The sequence below is a fragment of the Schistocerca serialis genome, chromosome 1, assembly GCF_023864345.2.
Source record: "Schistocerca serialis cubense isolate TAMUIC-IGC-003099 chromosome 1, iqSchSeri2.2, whole genome shotgun sequence".
NCBI classification, from domain to species: Eukaryota; Metazoa; Arthropoda; class Insecta; order Orthoptera; family Acrididae; genus Schistocerca; species Schistocerca serialis.
Genome location: NC_064638.1, coordinates 688,524,355 through 688,541,258, shown reverse-complemented (window position 1 = coordinate 688,541,258; position 16,904 = coordinate 688,524,355). Strand labels below are relative to the sequence as shown.

General features: G+C 37.2%; 1 protein-coding gene across 1 annotated transcript in view; it reads right to left on the bottom strand.

The window, feature by feature from the left end:
- Positions 1-16,904, bottom strand: part of LOC126480525 (putative epidermal cell surface receptor) — a 417,170-nt gene that overhangs the window by 40,040 nt on the left and 360,226 nt on the right. Inside the window, 3 exon segments of the mRNA XM_050103873.1 lie at positions 6,260-6,459; positions 6,461-6,480; positions 11,698-11,866. Of these exon segments, the coding sequence (XP_049959830.1) occupies positions 6,260-6,459; positions 6,461-6,480; positions 11,698-11,866 (389 nt within the window).

Here is a 16,904-nt window from a genome sequence, read left to right as displayed (position 1 = left end):
AAGATCTGAAAGACAGTGAAAATTTTGTGCAAAAAAACTCTTTTGAAGTGCTTTCTGCCGTGGATTCAGTGAACACATTGGAAAGGGTGGAAAAGTTGGAAAACAAAGTAGGCAAACCGTTGTTCGTTGTAAGAAGGTCAAACAGTGAAAATACTGTGTCGAGATACTCTAAAAACTACAAAAATAAGTGCACACACCTACACTACCACAGACTTTAATGTAACAATGGAAACTACGTTAAAAAATATATCTCCAGCAAAACTGCAAACTGAAGAACATTTAGAATACGTGCGCCAAAAAAACAACACTAGTCAGGTGAGAAGAATAACCTTAAATCCTCTGGTTACAAAAAGTATGAAACACAATACAATCTGTGTGTTAGGTGATAGTCACAGCCATGAAATTTCTGCAATGTTGATGAGAACATGTAGTTTCAAGGCATCTGGTTTCATAAAGCCAGGGGCTCCATTGAGTGAAATAACAGACCTAACAACATCAACTGATGTAGCTAGTTTGAATAAAGACGATTTCACCGTGTTAATAGGAGGATCAAACGACGTCTATTGAAACAAGACATAAAAGGTTATTACAGAAATGAGGAAATGTTTAAATAATTTAACCCACACAAATGTACTCATTGTGAACATCCCACATCGTCATGATTTACCAACCTGGTCGTGTGTGAACCACGAAATTAATGTTGCAAACGAGTGTCTCACTGAAATATGCACTAACTTTAAGAATGTTGATATTGTAGATATAAACAGATTGGAGTGAAGGTTCCATACAGTCCATGGACTTCATTTAAATACACCAGGAAAGAAATTACTAACCAAAAAAACATTTACTTGCATTTCAAAGAAGAGTGAAGAAAAAAGTATGAGTGACAAGCAAACGAAGATTGAGAAGTGCTGTAGATGAGCTACAAGCTGTGCCATCAGCCAAACCCAAATTACCAAGTGGTTTAAACCGATTAGGCAAGAAACAAACAATCAAGTCATCAGCCAAACGAAAATTACGAAATGATTTAAACTGAAGTGGACAGATGTGGATGAAGCAAAACTTATACAATCTCCAGAAGTTAACTCACCAGCTGATTGCCACCAGCAAACAGAAGCCACACACAAGAAAGATAGCGAAAATTTTTTAGGGTAAGTGCTGTATTATAAATGCCATTAGATAAAGAATCAGAAATAGTTTCAACTGAAGTTACTAAATACCCAGATTTTGCTATACTACACCATAACGTTCAGTCACAAATAAACAAAGTTCTGTGATGTCAGTAAAAGTTAAATTGACTCAGTTGAAAGAGACTTTGAACTTTCCATTACCAAACTGCCAGAGCTTAATTTCTTCGTTATTAACATATATAGAGCACCGAGTGGAAAACTATCAGTCTTCATGAATAAACTAGAGGTTCTGCTGAACAGGATCAGTACACTAAACATGAAGATAGTGCTTTGTGGAGATTTCAATATTGGTTTTTCAAAAGACAGCAGCCCCAGAGATGCTTTGATATATATGACCCCCACAATACACTGCCCAACAAGATTAACAGAATGCACAAATTCCATTATTGACCAAATATTCATCTCAGAAACAAATTACAAATTCACAAGCATAGTACTGAGCATGGGTTATAGTGATCATGAGGCACAGCTGCTGTGTATAGAAATGCCAACAAGTAGTAATAGTTCTGGAAAAGTAGTTGAAAAAAGAACCTTTTCCGAAGATAACATTAGAATTTTTAATCTCTTACTGGTGAAGGAAAACTGGGAAAGCATCGCCACTCAGAACAATGTTGATAACATCTACATGAGATTTCAGAGCATCTTTCTTCACTGTTTTAATGTAGCATTTCCAAAAGTAGTAAAAACAGTAAAACCTAACAATAATAAGCAATGTGTAACTAAAGGCATAAAAATTTCCAGTGTGAGAAACAGATTTCTGCAGTACTGTTGTAAGAAATATAGAGTAACCCAAGCATTCACAGATTATACAAAAGCCTACAAAAGAATCTATGGTAGAGTAGTCAAAGAGTCAAAAATTATGTGGAATGACAATTTGATAAGAAACTCATCTAACAAAATGAGATCCACGTGGAGAGTTATAAAGAAACAAATTTGTAGTTCAGTGCCAAAGAAAAAGAATGTATCATTAACACTAGAAGGCTCAAAAGCCACAGACCCTAATTCAGTTGTGGAAAAATTCAACGAATACTTCACCTCACTAGCTGAAGACCTCATTCAAGTACACAGTCAAGGACCAGTCCCAAGTTTCTCCAGCAAGTCAGTGATCTCAACTGCTTCTATGTATGTACATGAAACAAACCCCAATGAAATTATAAGTAAAATTAAATCATTAAGCAATAAAATGTCAAGTGGTATTGATGAAGTACCTGATTTCATATTAAAAGCATGTGTTCACCACATAGCAAACCCCTTGGCAAAAATTTTCAACCTCTCTTTAAAGCTGGTGTATTTCCAGATATTTTTAAAATTGCAAAAGTTTCACCACTGCTAAAAAAACATTCTTCTGAAACATATCAAACTACCGACCCATGTCACAGTTAAGTTCCTTCTCAAAAATTCTAGAAAAACTCTTCTATGACAGGCGTTTAAGTTTCATAAATAAATATGCACCTCTTACAGCATAACAATATGGTTTTAGAAAGTCTAAATCTACACAGACAGCAATTTTCAAGTTCTTAGACTGCATTTTAAAATCCCTTGAACAACATAAATTAGCTGCAGGTATTTTTCTAGATCTATCAAAAGCCTTCGGCGTCCTGGACCATAACGTTCTCCTTGAAAAATTAGAAAGACGAGGAGTAAGAGGTGTAGCACATAGCTGGTTGTGTTCATACCTAAAAACTGCAGGCAGAAAGTATCACTTCAGTATGAATTTAACAAAATGAATGAAACAAGAAACAACTCCTTCTTTCTATGGAATTACCAATAAAATATGGTGTACCACAGGGCTCAATCTTAGGTCCACTACTCTTCTTGATTTATGTGGACGAATTAGTTGAATATATGAGTCCCACAAAAACTATCCTGTTTGCTGATGACACCAGCATATTGCTCACTGGATCCAGTCCACAAACTTTGTGGTCCACAGAAAAAAGTTCTATGAAAAGACTTTCTGAGTGGTTCACAAACAACAGACTCATTATAAATACTGATAAAATTGTGTGTGTAGATTTTCATTTAATTCCTCCAACTAATCAAACGTCTATTCAAGCCCAATTAAAAAATGATCCCCTAGAAAATGTAAGTATCACAAAATTTTTGGGTCTATGGGTTCAGCAAGACTTAAAGTGGGACACACACATAAATAACTTGTGTAGAAAACTATCATCTGTATGCTATGGCCTAAGAATTTTAAAGGCTACAAAAAGCAAAACAACAGTACTGCAGGCATACTATGCACAGTTCCACTCACTAATCAGATATGGAATCATTTTCTGGGGATACTCAACTCACAGTTTAAAGGTTTTTAGAATGTAAAAAAGAGCTTTAAGAATAATTTGTGGCCTTAAAAAGATGGAGTCCTGTAAATCCTATTTTACTGAGCTTGGTGTTCTAAATGTTCTAAGTTTATTCATTTACGAAACTATCTTGTTCACTTGGGACTACCTCCTGAAAACAGACAAACTGCTACAGAACAAAAATGTACACAACTATAGTACCAGAGGGAAATCAAACATACATCAAAAATATCACAGAACAACCACCTATCAGAGGAGCATAATTAACATTGGTGTAATACTACACAATAAGATACCAGAGGAAATAAAAAATGCTACTCATTCAATGTTTAAAGTTAAACTAAAGGCGCTTCTCATAAAGCACTGTTTCTATTCTGTCAGAGAATTTCTGAATATGTAACAAAATTAATTGTAATAGGTACCTAATTTTAGTTAGCCTACTATTTTGCTAATACTATGCATTATCTTTGACTCTTGTCCAATATCAATTGTCCCATTTGAGCTGTACGATAAAACTGGACCAATAAAAAATCAATCAACCAATCAAAACAGATCAAGGGAAATGGGGGGGGGGGGGGGGGGGAGTTTTTTGTGACAAAAGTGTAACAAGATTCCAACTTTATCTGACTTTGTTCAAATTTCTTCATTTGAATAAGAGCCTGCTGCATCTTTTGATGAAGAAAGATCATTTTCTATCTATAATAATGTTCTGTCAGATAAATGGAAGAGTCCAAGTTAAGAATATTTGGATAAATTAGGTTGTTTTGTAACTGTTTTAGAATAAAATAGAAATAAATACAGAGCTGAATTTTGGTATCATATATTTTTATTGTTTTGTTGCCTCATTGTGCTTATTCAGGCATATGATGCTGCATAAATGCATTATTGTTTTACATATGATAGTGCATGAACATCCATTGACAGGATGGAACATATATATAATTTGTGCCACATGTCTTCTGCTGCCTAGATGATTCACAATGCCTGGCAAAATATGTATACTTCCAACAGAATGGAACGACTGCCCATACAGCCAGATGAACCTTGGAGCACATTTAGACACTATTCACGCCTGGTGGAGTTGTTAGCAGAGGTCAATCTGGTTGTGGCCCTAGCTGGCCACCCAGGTCACCTGATCTGTTACTGTGCAATTACTTTGTGTGGGGAGACCTCAAGTGTAAGGTGTATCACAACAACCCTCATAGTTGTCAAGAACCACAGTAGAACATTTCATATGGACATTGCAAGAATTTCCTTTGACCCGCCTCAGAAACTTGCTTACCAGGGCCCAAAAGTGTCAAGACCTGAACGGTGGTCAATTTCGACATCTGCTATCGTCAGGTTAGTATTGAATTTCCTTTCCTCTGGTATACTTCTCTGTATCCTGCAACTCTCTTCTCCAGGCCCCTTTTATTTGCTCCAACCTGTATGTATCAAATATCGTGGATAGATACTTTGTATTCTTTTGGCCACACTACATATGGGTCTATTGATCTATGGAAGTTGTCATCGTTCTTGGTCCTTTTCCTCATCTGCAAAAACAGCATGAAATCTTCCTCCAGTATTTCAGTGAACTGATGTTTCAAACATAAATTGCTCTGAATTTTATTTTAGTTGAAGACCTAGGTTGTTCTGTCAGTGATGAGAATGTTAGAGACAGAGGGGAACCTCGCATTAGAGAAGGATGGGCAGGAATTGGCCGTGGCCATTTCAAAGGATGTTAACACAACAATTTATAGCGCATTTTTAGGGATTATAAGGTGAATCTAAATCTGGAAGATCAATGAGGATTTGGAGCCCACTGTCCCTGAGTGAAGTTCAGCATGTTCATCACTGTGCCACATCACTCAGACGTCAGTTGAAACGTGTTCAGAAAGTACTCACAATATGCCTTAGGACAACTTTACCTCTGGTCAACAATGTATCTAAAAACAACTACTGTTACTCATTTCACAATTTTGTATTTCCTATAGGTAGTGTACCATAGCTACTTTGAGGCAATAGTGAGATACCACATTACCTTTTGGGGAAATGCTAGCAATTTGACAAGAAACCAATTATTAGCATTATGTGCAGTGCGAAGCCAAGGGAATCTTGTGGCCACTATTAAGAGGCCTAAAACATACTAGTGTTCTCTCGCTGCATTCTTATGAAATACTTCTTCTCACAAATAGCCATCCAGATTTGTTTGCTCCAAACAACTTTCAGCATGGATGTGAAAACTAGAAACAAAGAATGTTTCATGCTTTCTACCCATAGTCTCAATCTTTTCACACAGAAGCCACAATATATGCAGTGAAAATATAAATTAGTCAAAAAATGACTTAGTTTCAAAAGACTGAGCCTGATTCAGTAAAAAGAAGTATATAGCATCTGTTACAAAAATGCTGTTATTTAATGATTAATTTTTTAATGGTGATCTGGCCATTTGAGCATGATAAAAATTAATAGTACACAATATATTCAGATATTTTATAATTCTACTAAATGTTGTATTCATGTACAATCCATTATAGTGGTAAGCTTGATAGGTCTCCTTACACTAAATCAATGATTTAACATGTATGTTATAAAACAATAAAAATTCTGATTCTGATGCATTGGACCTCTCATTTAATATAAAGACAGACTAACATTAAGCACTTTTTGTTAACTTCAAAACTCATTTATATCTTGTGCTTTGAGTAAAACTGATACTTTTAAACTGAATATGTAGTGAAAATAATTAAATAGATTATAACTTTATTCTACATCAATAGGAACACTGACCTGGTTCCTGGCTTAAGATCTTGGATTATAGCCTTGGGTGGTGCATCTCTCTTGACAATTTTGAAGGTACTGAAGTCTTCTTTGCCAGCATCACTCTGATATATAGCACGAAATACGTTGACATACTTGTCTGGTGGATAAGGGACGCCATCCCATTGTATTTCAACTGAAGTTGCTTTGAGCTGGGAAACATCGACTTTTTAATTCGAAGAAGTATGGATCTGTAACAAAGTCACAATTTGGTAGCCTCCAACATGCATGCGTGCACACCCACCCACCCCCCTGCCCTACACACACACACACACACACACACACACACACACACACACACACCAGTAAGCATAATTTATTTCCAGTTATTGGTGTATGGAGAAAACACATGAAATATATCTCACTGTTTGCTTCCCTAAAAAGTGACCTTTTCCTCCTGGATCTTTTCATTATTGCATGCATGAACTTTCATTCTTCTCACCACTTCCCTCACAGATTCTATCAACATGTCCCATTTCCTTTGTGGGTTCACTAAAGGATGTACTGCTCTTTTAGATCAGGGTCATCAAACTGTATCAACACCATATCCTACTGCATCGAATGTATTAACCACGTCCTTCACAAGCTCTCTGTAGTTCCTGTTCCTTTATTACCTGGTGTTCTGTTTGTCAATATGATGCTACCACCTTCTCTGCCAACACCCCTGAAGGGCACTGTCTTGCCATCAGTGATTCCAAATGTACAAAATCCTTCCTGGTAACCATGATCAGTTATACCCTCACCCACTACAACTTTTTTTCCAGGGAAGCTAGTCTAAGACAATTGCCATACACAATACCCACCTCAGGCTATTTTGGATCTCCTTGAGGAATAATTTTAACCTACTGATATCCCAACACCAAATAAGATTTATGTTTTTTGGATGACATTACTATGATTTGAGCCCCTACCTTAATTCTCATGGTACCTAAACAGCTTCTCCATTTCCTTCATATGATCCTTGACATATGTTTACCTCTGTTTCATCTGTTGCCCTATAATGATCTTTGTGCACTAACAATCATATCAGTCCACACCAAAAGCTGTATAACCTGGTTACTCACAGATACTGCATTTACAATGACCAACAATCAATCTCACAGAATAAATTAATGGTTTGCAGGGCCCAAAAGGAGAACTCCTTTATTGCTAGGTACAAGACAAGGACAAACAAATTAAATTACATTTCCCACCAAGGCTTCAATTACCTTCAACTTACCCTAAAATGGGGAATATCCTTCCATCTATTGTTCTCACCCTTCCCACAAAGTGCTACACTGTTTGCCAACCAATCTACACAATAGACTGCTCTGTTATCATGCCCCTACTGTAGGACACTTATCACTGGAAAACAAATCCCTATGCAAAACCCAAGTGCTAGACCTGATCCATACATCTGTCAACCACTTTCTATTCTAGCACCGTTACAGATATGTTGTAATCCTCAATGGCTTCTAAACAATATCTTTAGGCTAACTAAATCACGTCGCATTCTGTGCCATAACTTTTTGTTTAACACTGCCTTAACAGACATACTTTGATCTTTATGCATTTGATCTTCTTCTCCTTAATTTTGGGTATCTTTATTTTCCTGAGAATGTATTTGCAAAAGTTTAATGAGACAATGGAAGATCCATCTTGATCATATTTTTAATGTATAAACTTTCAAATTTTTCACACTTTGGCTATCAAGTAATCATCAAAAGCTGTCAGATCAGGAAACAAGAATGAGATGTAGTTAACTTACAGCACAAAATGTTAATACTGTAATGTAACATATAACTTTGTTTAAGTGATGTGTTGCGAAACCATCTGCTGACCAATGAATGATGACTGCTACAATAAAAAAGTTTATTTAAGTAATGAATTGGTATAGACTGCTTTTTTTGGAAGTTTGTTTTCCTTATGTGCATGTACCCTGGAGTGGATGGACACAACAAATCTGCAAGCCATCTTACTGTGTTCATGGTACTTTCCCATTGGGCAGTTTATTCTGTGTCATCGGGTCTGCCTTGGAGATATGATGGAAGAAGAACAGCCATGACAATAACAATGACATCACAGGAGCAAGAGAGACACTGCTGTCTGTAAAATTCAATTGCAATCGGTCCTTCTTAATGTATTTGTGATGTTCTGAATAATGAGCAAACTTTGTTATGCAAGATTATTGTAAATGAGACTACAGCATATGACACATTGTGAGAAAAGAAGTCTGACCAAGATATATTGGTGAGTTTGTACAAATAACAAGGTGAGCAAATGAATAATGGGAAATTGTAGCTCCTGAGCAAACTTTACATCACCATATCACGATAACAAGCCAGGTTGTCATAACACACACATACAAAATTGAGATACACCATATTAAGAGTAGACTGATACGCAGTATCTTGTCAAAAATTTCAGTGTGCAAGAGAGGGACAGATTCTGAACATGGCTTGATACCCAAAAAACACAACACACAAAATGTTAAAGACTGTACAGTGAAAAAGCACTCAACAATGAGAGTTACATTGTCTAATGGAATTATGATTTTGGACTCTCTTAATGATTTTATATACATTTCAGACCTGTCATTCAGTTGAAAAGTTGTGAAATTGCTCTGAAAGATTTGTCAGTCATGCATAATTTCTTTGAATTAAGCTTTGCTTTTATTTGAACTTGAGTAATTACAAAGATTTCTCCTTCAGCAATTTCTTCAATATCAGAAGAAATGTATTGTGGCCAATTGCTGCCATCTTCATCTGGCGAAATGCAAATTGATGTAACAGTCAACACGGACATAATATGAATTCAATTTCCTTTGCAATGTAAACATCTCTCTTTTATCAGTCACTTTAGATGCATGTTCAATTGAACATTCTATATAATATATTGAATGGTTATGTTTAAACTTATGCCACATGAGCCAGTGTAGACAGAAAACTATTTATCAAATGTCAACCCAACTTTATATTAATGTTCAGATTGTGTGCTGCAGGATTTGTGGTGTTAGGATCATGATCTGCTGTTAGACACTGGTACTGCTATAGTGAAGTAGGCTGAAACACAAGCATCAGTTTGGATTACAAAGTTGCAGAGAGTCAACATGGGTCTGGACAAGGTGAGCAGAGCTTCACTTGTAAAGCTGTTTTATCAAAACAACAGCAATAGTGTCACTACTCTTTGTGAGTACTGACACATTAAAAGATTATTGAGAGGTCATCATTCCACCCCAGAGTTGAAGAACATGATTGAGAAGTTCGAATTAGCAAGTGATTTGAAAATCATGCCTGGAAGAGGCCAATGGCCAACTGCATCACAAATTGTTGAAGTTACTGTTGCCATGGCCGAGAATGTAGGCCACAAAGTGTGATCTTCAAGTAGAGCACAATCTGTGTCATGACAACCAAAATTTTATGGTCCACTGTTTGAAAAATGCTGCAAACAACTGTGAATGGTAACTGTACAAGCTCCACAGTACTCACCAACTTTTACAACATGATGCAGACATTAAAGAAGAACTTGCTCTTATGTTTCTTGCAAGGGCTCCAGCTGATGACATGTGGCCTTGGAACATTTTGTGGCATACTGAAGCACCTTTATTCATTTTTCTCTTCCGCATGTTGTTACAAAGTTTCATTGTCCTACAATCACCTGTTTTTCTTGGAGGCCTCTCAGTTAGCAAAAATCTAATTATAACCACCCTGTATTTCAATAATATTATTGCATTTGTCCATTTCTTGTGTTTAATTTCTGTTCTGTGAAGGACTATAGACATAGTGTACTTTTCATTCCTTCATTGTTTCCTCCTACCAAGAAGGAGAACCTTCAATCTTGTGGAACAAGTGGAGATATACACTAAGAAAATATAATAATGCAAAGTCCAGGTTGGAATATCAACAATATTATGAAAGGGATATTGCTACTTGCCATAAAGATGACACACTGAGGTGCAGATAGGCACATCATCTCTCCCCCCCCCCCCCCCCCCCCCCCCTGCCTCAACATTCTCCTGACTCTGCACCTGGCAGCCTTGAGCCTTGTTCTGCCTCCATCAGACACTCTGCCAGACAGCAGTCAGTTCTCTTCCGCCATCTGTAGCCTTCCTGTCCTTCCCCCTTCCCTTCTCCTCTCCAAATTGATGGTTCCATCCACTGCAGTTGAATTCTGGCCACAGACAGCAGTCATGTGAGTGTGGTAAGGTGTGCTTGCTTGTGTCAATGCGTGTACATTTCATTTCCGAAGAAGGCTTTGCCTGAAAGCTCAGCCTTCTCTTTGTACCTGTCTGCAACTCAATGTGTCTTCTTTATGGTCAGTAGTGATCTATGCTTTTCATACTGTTGTTAACACAATAGAAGCAACTTTTAGAAGGTGTGTATTGTATTTACAATAAATCATCATTGTCTGGCCTAATGCTATTTATGCATATGCCACTTAAAGTAAACCTAGTACATTAGAAGGAAACTGAGTATTTTGAAAAGTATATGCTGCTTCTTAGTTGCATTAAATAGCTTCTGTTTTTACTTCTGTTTATACATTAATGCCGGCCGCTGGTGGCCGAGTGGTTCTAGGCGCTTCAGTTTGGAACCGTGCGACTGCTACGGTCGCAGCGCAGGTTCGAATCCTGCCTCGGGCATGGATGGGTTGATGTCCTTAGGTTAGTTAGGTTTAAGTAGTTCTAAGTTCTAGGGGACTGATGACCTGAGATGTTAAGTCCCATAGTGCTCAGAGTCATTTGAACCATTTGATATGTCAATGTCCACTTGATTACCCAAGTACTTTTCAAAGAAAGTAGCTACCTCCAGCTGTAACAGCAAATGACTGTTTACAATACACTAACTTGTAATGCCGCAATAAATGAATACTATTACTTGCAATGTAGCTCTAAATTCACTCCTAGGTTCATTTACAGATGAATGAGAGAGACTTCCCCTCCATTATTTCTTTCATTGTAATTAACTCTAATGTCTTAAATGCAGTACTGGTCTTATAGATGTCACATTAAAAACATATAGGTCTGACTACATGAAAATGATTTTCTGGCATGTAATACTCCCCTTAAGTGTTTTGAAATTTTTATAGTAATCAGCTTTCAGTATCTCAACATTGGCATTTTTCCAGAACACACAGAATATTAAAAAAATCTTTGAAGTACAATACTATGTTTAAAATTGTCTTTGTGGGCAAGTTAGTGCATGGTATTTACTCTTCTATGAAATCATCATCTCAAAGTAGACGTTTTGCATAGAATTTCCTGCAGGAATTTTATAATTTTTATATCAGTTAACCACGATCATAAAATACAGACTACTAATTTTTAAAATAAGCAGTCCAGCATTTTTAAATGTACAATAATAGTTATAACAACAGAAAATTTATTTTAGTAAATCAGTTCTAAAAATTTACATGATTGTGGTTTTACATACCATGGAGGGCTGTTGTTGACACAAGTAGTCCTTCTCTTGCTTGCAGTTCTGTGGTCTGACCATGAAAGGGTATGAAAAAGATAGCAATTTCATATTGTGAGCTTGGTCGCAGATTCTCCAGGCGATATTTTGTTACTGAACGGTGTATGAGTGGCGTTGCTGTGTACACCTTTGTCAATAAATATTAATTTCATTAGTACATTGTTCTTTACAGTACACAAAATTGTGATTTAAGGAGATGAAAGGTGATCTTGTAGTAAGGAAAAGCATGATAATTTCACAGATTATAAGCAAGAAAACATACTTAAGGATCAGCAAACACTAGGCAGAATATAGCTGAAGCAGAAAACGTACAACTACCACATTTGCCACTCTTGTGTGGAAAGACTCAAAGTAATGGTTTACAAAGAGGCAAAGAAGAACTGAGTTTCAACAGGCTTCATCTCTTTTGCTAAATGAGGATCTTTTGATAGCAAAAGGTAGCATTTGTGTCACCTTTATTCTAGGTGTACGTTTGCTTCCACCTAGTAATATGAAATTCTGTGATTTTATTGTGAGTATGGAGGTGCAGTGTTCAGAAGACAAAAGTTATGCACCCCCCCCCCCCCCCCCCCCTCTCTTTGTCCTGTTGGCAGGAAACTGCAGCTCTGAAAATGTTTCTGTCATCGCAGGCCTTCAAAATCACAAAACTTGATTGGTAATATCAAATATAAATTTCTCAGCAGTTATTAGCAACTTACTATCTGAAAAGTGCACTACTGCTTGTGTTACTATGTAGCATTTATTGAGAAGATTTCTCCAGATTTCAATGCAGTAGAATGCCATTCTCTACAGATGGAGTTAGTTATTTGCATGTTCTGTAACTCATACAGTTTCAACTTTTGTTTGAAGTTAATTTTGTTAACCAATAAATTCTTTACATCATTCAGTAGGTCATCAAAGTATTTTGTGCCTGATTTCTCAACTCCTTTCTGTATCACATTGAGGATTAGTGGTGGATAGTGTAAATAATTTCTCCTTGTAGTGTGTTACTGTTGTTTTCAAATTGTATTTGATTGTTGACAAAAAACATCATAAGGGAATAAATGTACTGAGAGGCTGTTGACAGTAAGCTCAATTCTTTAAAAGGATACTTACATGAAGTTCTAGAGTGAACACCACATATTATCCTTATTATATGCTTTTGTATTTTGTTCCACAATGACCCCAGAATATGATACCACAAGATCATAGTGAATGAAAATAGGAAAAGAAAATCAACTTTTTTTTTTGTCAAAATCTGATGCGTGTTATGAAAAAGTTCTATGGCTTAGACATTTCAGAAGATCTGTGCCATGTGACTTCCAAACAAAGGAGGAAGATTAGGACTTAATGCCCCACCAACATTGAGGTCAATAGAGAAGCACAAGCTCAGATTACTTCAAGGATGGGGAACAAAATTGGTCAAGCCCTTTCAAAGGAACCATCCCATCATTTGGCTGGAGTAATACAGGGAAATGATGGAAAACTTCACTCAGAATGGTCAGATGTGGATTTGAAAAGTTGTTGTCCTGAATGCAAGTCCAGTATGCTAATCACTGTGTCACCTCACTTGGTCTCTGATGTCCAGTACAACTTCTTATCACTATCAATCTAAACTCCGAGAAATTCAGAATATTCTGTTTCCTTTATTGATTTACCTTCTTCTTCTTTTAAATGTGTGGACTGCCTTGTGGGAATTACTGAATTGAAATGCATGTACTATGCTTTTTCTATAAGGTGTGTCTGGAAGTTTGGTAAATGGTCTCTTCAGAGTGATCACCTTTAATTACAATACACTTCTGACATCAGTTGTCAAGCTCTTGGAGACTGCCAGCAGATGCCTCTGGTGGAATCACTCAAAATGGCATGATCATGCATTGTTAGATATCTGAATCATTACAAGAGATGAGACCTAATGTTACCAATCCAAACCAGAGACCAAGCAACGATCAATGACATGGTGTTCATCATCTTCCCCACCTCAATCAAGTACAAATTCACGATAGATAAAGCCTATCAACAGCGCTATCGACAGCATCTTAGTCTTCAATTTTGCCCGATGACTTTTTTTGGGTGGGGAAGACTGAACACCATGACAATGACTGTCACTTAGTCTCTGGACCATACTGGTAGCACCAGGTCTCATCTCCTGTGATGATGTAGATACAGAACAATGCATGAGCATGGTGCTTTGAGTCATTCCACAAGAAGACTTTGCCGACAGTTGCCAACAGCTTCACATTCAATGTCAGAAGTGTGTTGTAGCTAATGGTGACTACTCTGAAGGGCAGTAAAGATATTTTGTTTGTAACTCTTGTTTCATTTATTTTCTGAGAACTTTTCAGATGCACCCTGTCTCTTCAGTGACAGCACCCATTTGAAGAGGACCACTTATTAATTTTCAAGAAAATATTATTTACATTTTCAAGTGTTTTAAGTACACAGTTAGGCTTCATTATAACATTTGCATTAGCATGAAAGAGTAATGTTTCTATTTCTTGGGTATATGATGGAAGATCATTCATATATAACAAGAACAAGAGTGAATCCAATGTCAATCCCTGTCATATGGCTGGAGTGATTGTTCCTCATTCTGAAGATGCTTTTTCATTGTGTATAATCAACAAGTTCCTTAATGCAACACTCTGTATCCTCTTACAAGGGAACCTCCTCATCGCACGCCCCTCGGATTTAGTTATAAGTTGGCAAAGTGGATAGGCCTTGAGAAACTGAACACAGATCAATCGAGAAAACAGGAAGAAGTTGTGTGGAACGATGAAAAAAATAAGCAAAATATACAAACTGAGTAGTCCACGCGCAACACAGGCAACATCAAGGATAATGTGGGCTCAATAGCGCCGTGGTCCTGTGGTTAGCGTGAACAGCTGCGGAACGAAAGGTCCTTGGTTCAAGTCTTCCCTCAAGTGGAAATTTTTATTTTCGCGAAGTTATGATCTGTCCGTTCGTTCATCGACGTCTCTGTTCACTGTAATAAGTTTAGTGTCCGTCTTTCGCGACCGCACCGCAAAACCGTGCGATTAGTAGACGAAAGGACGTGCCTCTCCAATGGGAACTGAAAACATTTGATCGCAAGGTCATAGGTCAACCGATTCCTCCATAGGAAAACACATCTGGTATATTCTATACTACACTGGTGATGGCATGTGTGTCACATGACAGGAATATGTTGTCGGCCCACCTAACTTGTTCACTTGGCGAATGGGTGAAAAGATTCTTCTACCTTGCCCAATTTAGGTTTTCTTGTGGATGTCATAATCACTCCCAAAAAAGTTACGAAAACATAAGAGTTTGTCACACAAACTGCAACAAATGAATGCAACAGTTTCACAGTCGCACAGTTTTCCCTGTGCTCTGTCGAAACATGTTTTTAACGTTTTCAAATTTTTCCGTGTGTAGACTGTCAAATCCTGCATATGTCCAAGCAAATCTTAACATGTCCTGGAATTTTGGAGAGCGAAGTTGATTATGTGTGAGTACCTGAACTTTGATAATTGTCTGAAAATAAAAAATTAAACTTTTCACTCCAGGGAAGATTTGAACCAAGGACCTTTCGTTCCGCAGCTGCTCACGCTAACCACGGGACCACGGCGCTACTGAGCCAACAACCTCTTTGATGTTGCCTATCTTGTGCATGGACTACTCAGTTTGTATATTTTGCTTATTTTTTTCATAGTTCCACACAATTTCTTCCTGTTTTCTCGATTGATCTGTGTTCAGGTTTTCAAGGCCTATCCACTGTGCCAACTTGTAACTAAATCTGAGGGGGGTGCAACGGGGAGGTTCCCTTGTTAGATAGAAATCAGTTACTAGAAAGATTTCTGATAACATAATATTTGAGCTTATCTAGGAGCAGTGGCGGATACAGAAAAACCTCAAGGAGGTGGCGCTAAAGACATCTTGAGCTACCTTTACTTTTACCGTAATAAAAAATAATCAAGTCACATGCAAAGTTTAAGAAAGTTTTATTTAAACTGATTATACACTTATACAAAGACAGTGCCACCTTATGATACATTATTAGTAAAAATATTGTTACAAGTCTTGTAACAATATATTTACTGAGAAATTACTATGAATTACTATTATTAATACTTCATAATCAACTGATCACTCTCACTCTTGACTAATCTCCACACTCGCACTTGCTACAACTAGAACTTTTTACTTATTCATTCTTCAGTCTCAATATTTCTGTTTCTGAATGTGAACTAGCTTCCTACTTGGTGAATAGTCCATATTTATAATGCTACATATTGAAGGTTCTCTGTACAAGAAAACAGTAGAATATTCACAACTTTCCTCAAACAAATGCCAGACAGAATAACATATCGAGATCACTAGAATGGCCGCATCTTTTCTCATAGGTATGTGTTAGCTATCTATGTGCCAGACAGAAACATATAAAATACGATGACGTGGACGGGCATGCTACATAGGAAAGTACAACTACTCAAATCAGTTGAGTCGACTGACAAAAGAAACGAACAAATAGCATGCAGGCTGACTGCCAGGGCAGCACGGGTGGCAATGTGGCAATGCACTCAGCTTCATAGGGCTGGGAATGGGGGGTGGGGGGTGGGGGGTGGGGGTGGGGGGGGGGGGGGAGAGCTGCACACCCCTCACGTCCCCCATATGTATCTGCCACTGTCTAGGAGAATAATGTAGTCTGCACGATCAAATGCTTTTGGCAAGTCACAGATAATACCAGTTGAGAATATTTTGTCATTTAAATTTTGCATAACATGATTTATGAATCCAAAAATAGTATGTTCTTTGGAGAGACAATTTTCAAGTTTAAATTGAGATTGAATAAGTATGATATTTTGATAGAGGGTGAGTCATGGTTCCTGCACCACATTCTTTTCCAGTATCTTTGAGAAGAAGTAAGTCATCAAACTGAACAGTAATTATTAATATCTTGCTTACTGTTTTCCTTGTAAAGGGTCTTGACAGTAGCATATTTCAGTACTGTACATCTGGAATTATTCCTGTGATAGTAATGTTTACATGTGTGGTTAATACACTGCGTAAATGTAAAGAATAGGATTTTAGTACTTTACTTTAGATATCGTCAACTCTATCAGAGTTGTTTTGTTTGGGGGGAATTAATTACATTCTTAAGTTTCTTTAGCAGAGTATTTGTAAATGTAATTTGACTGTATGCA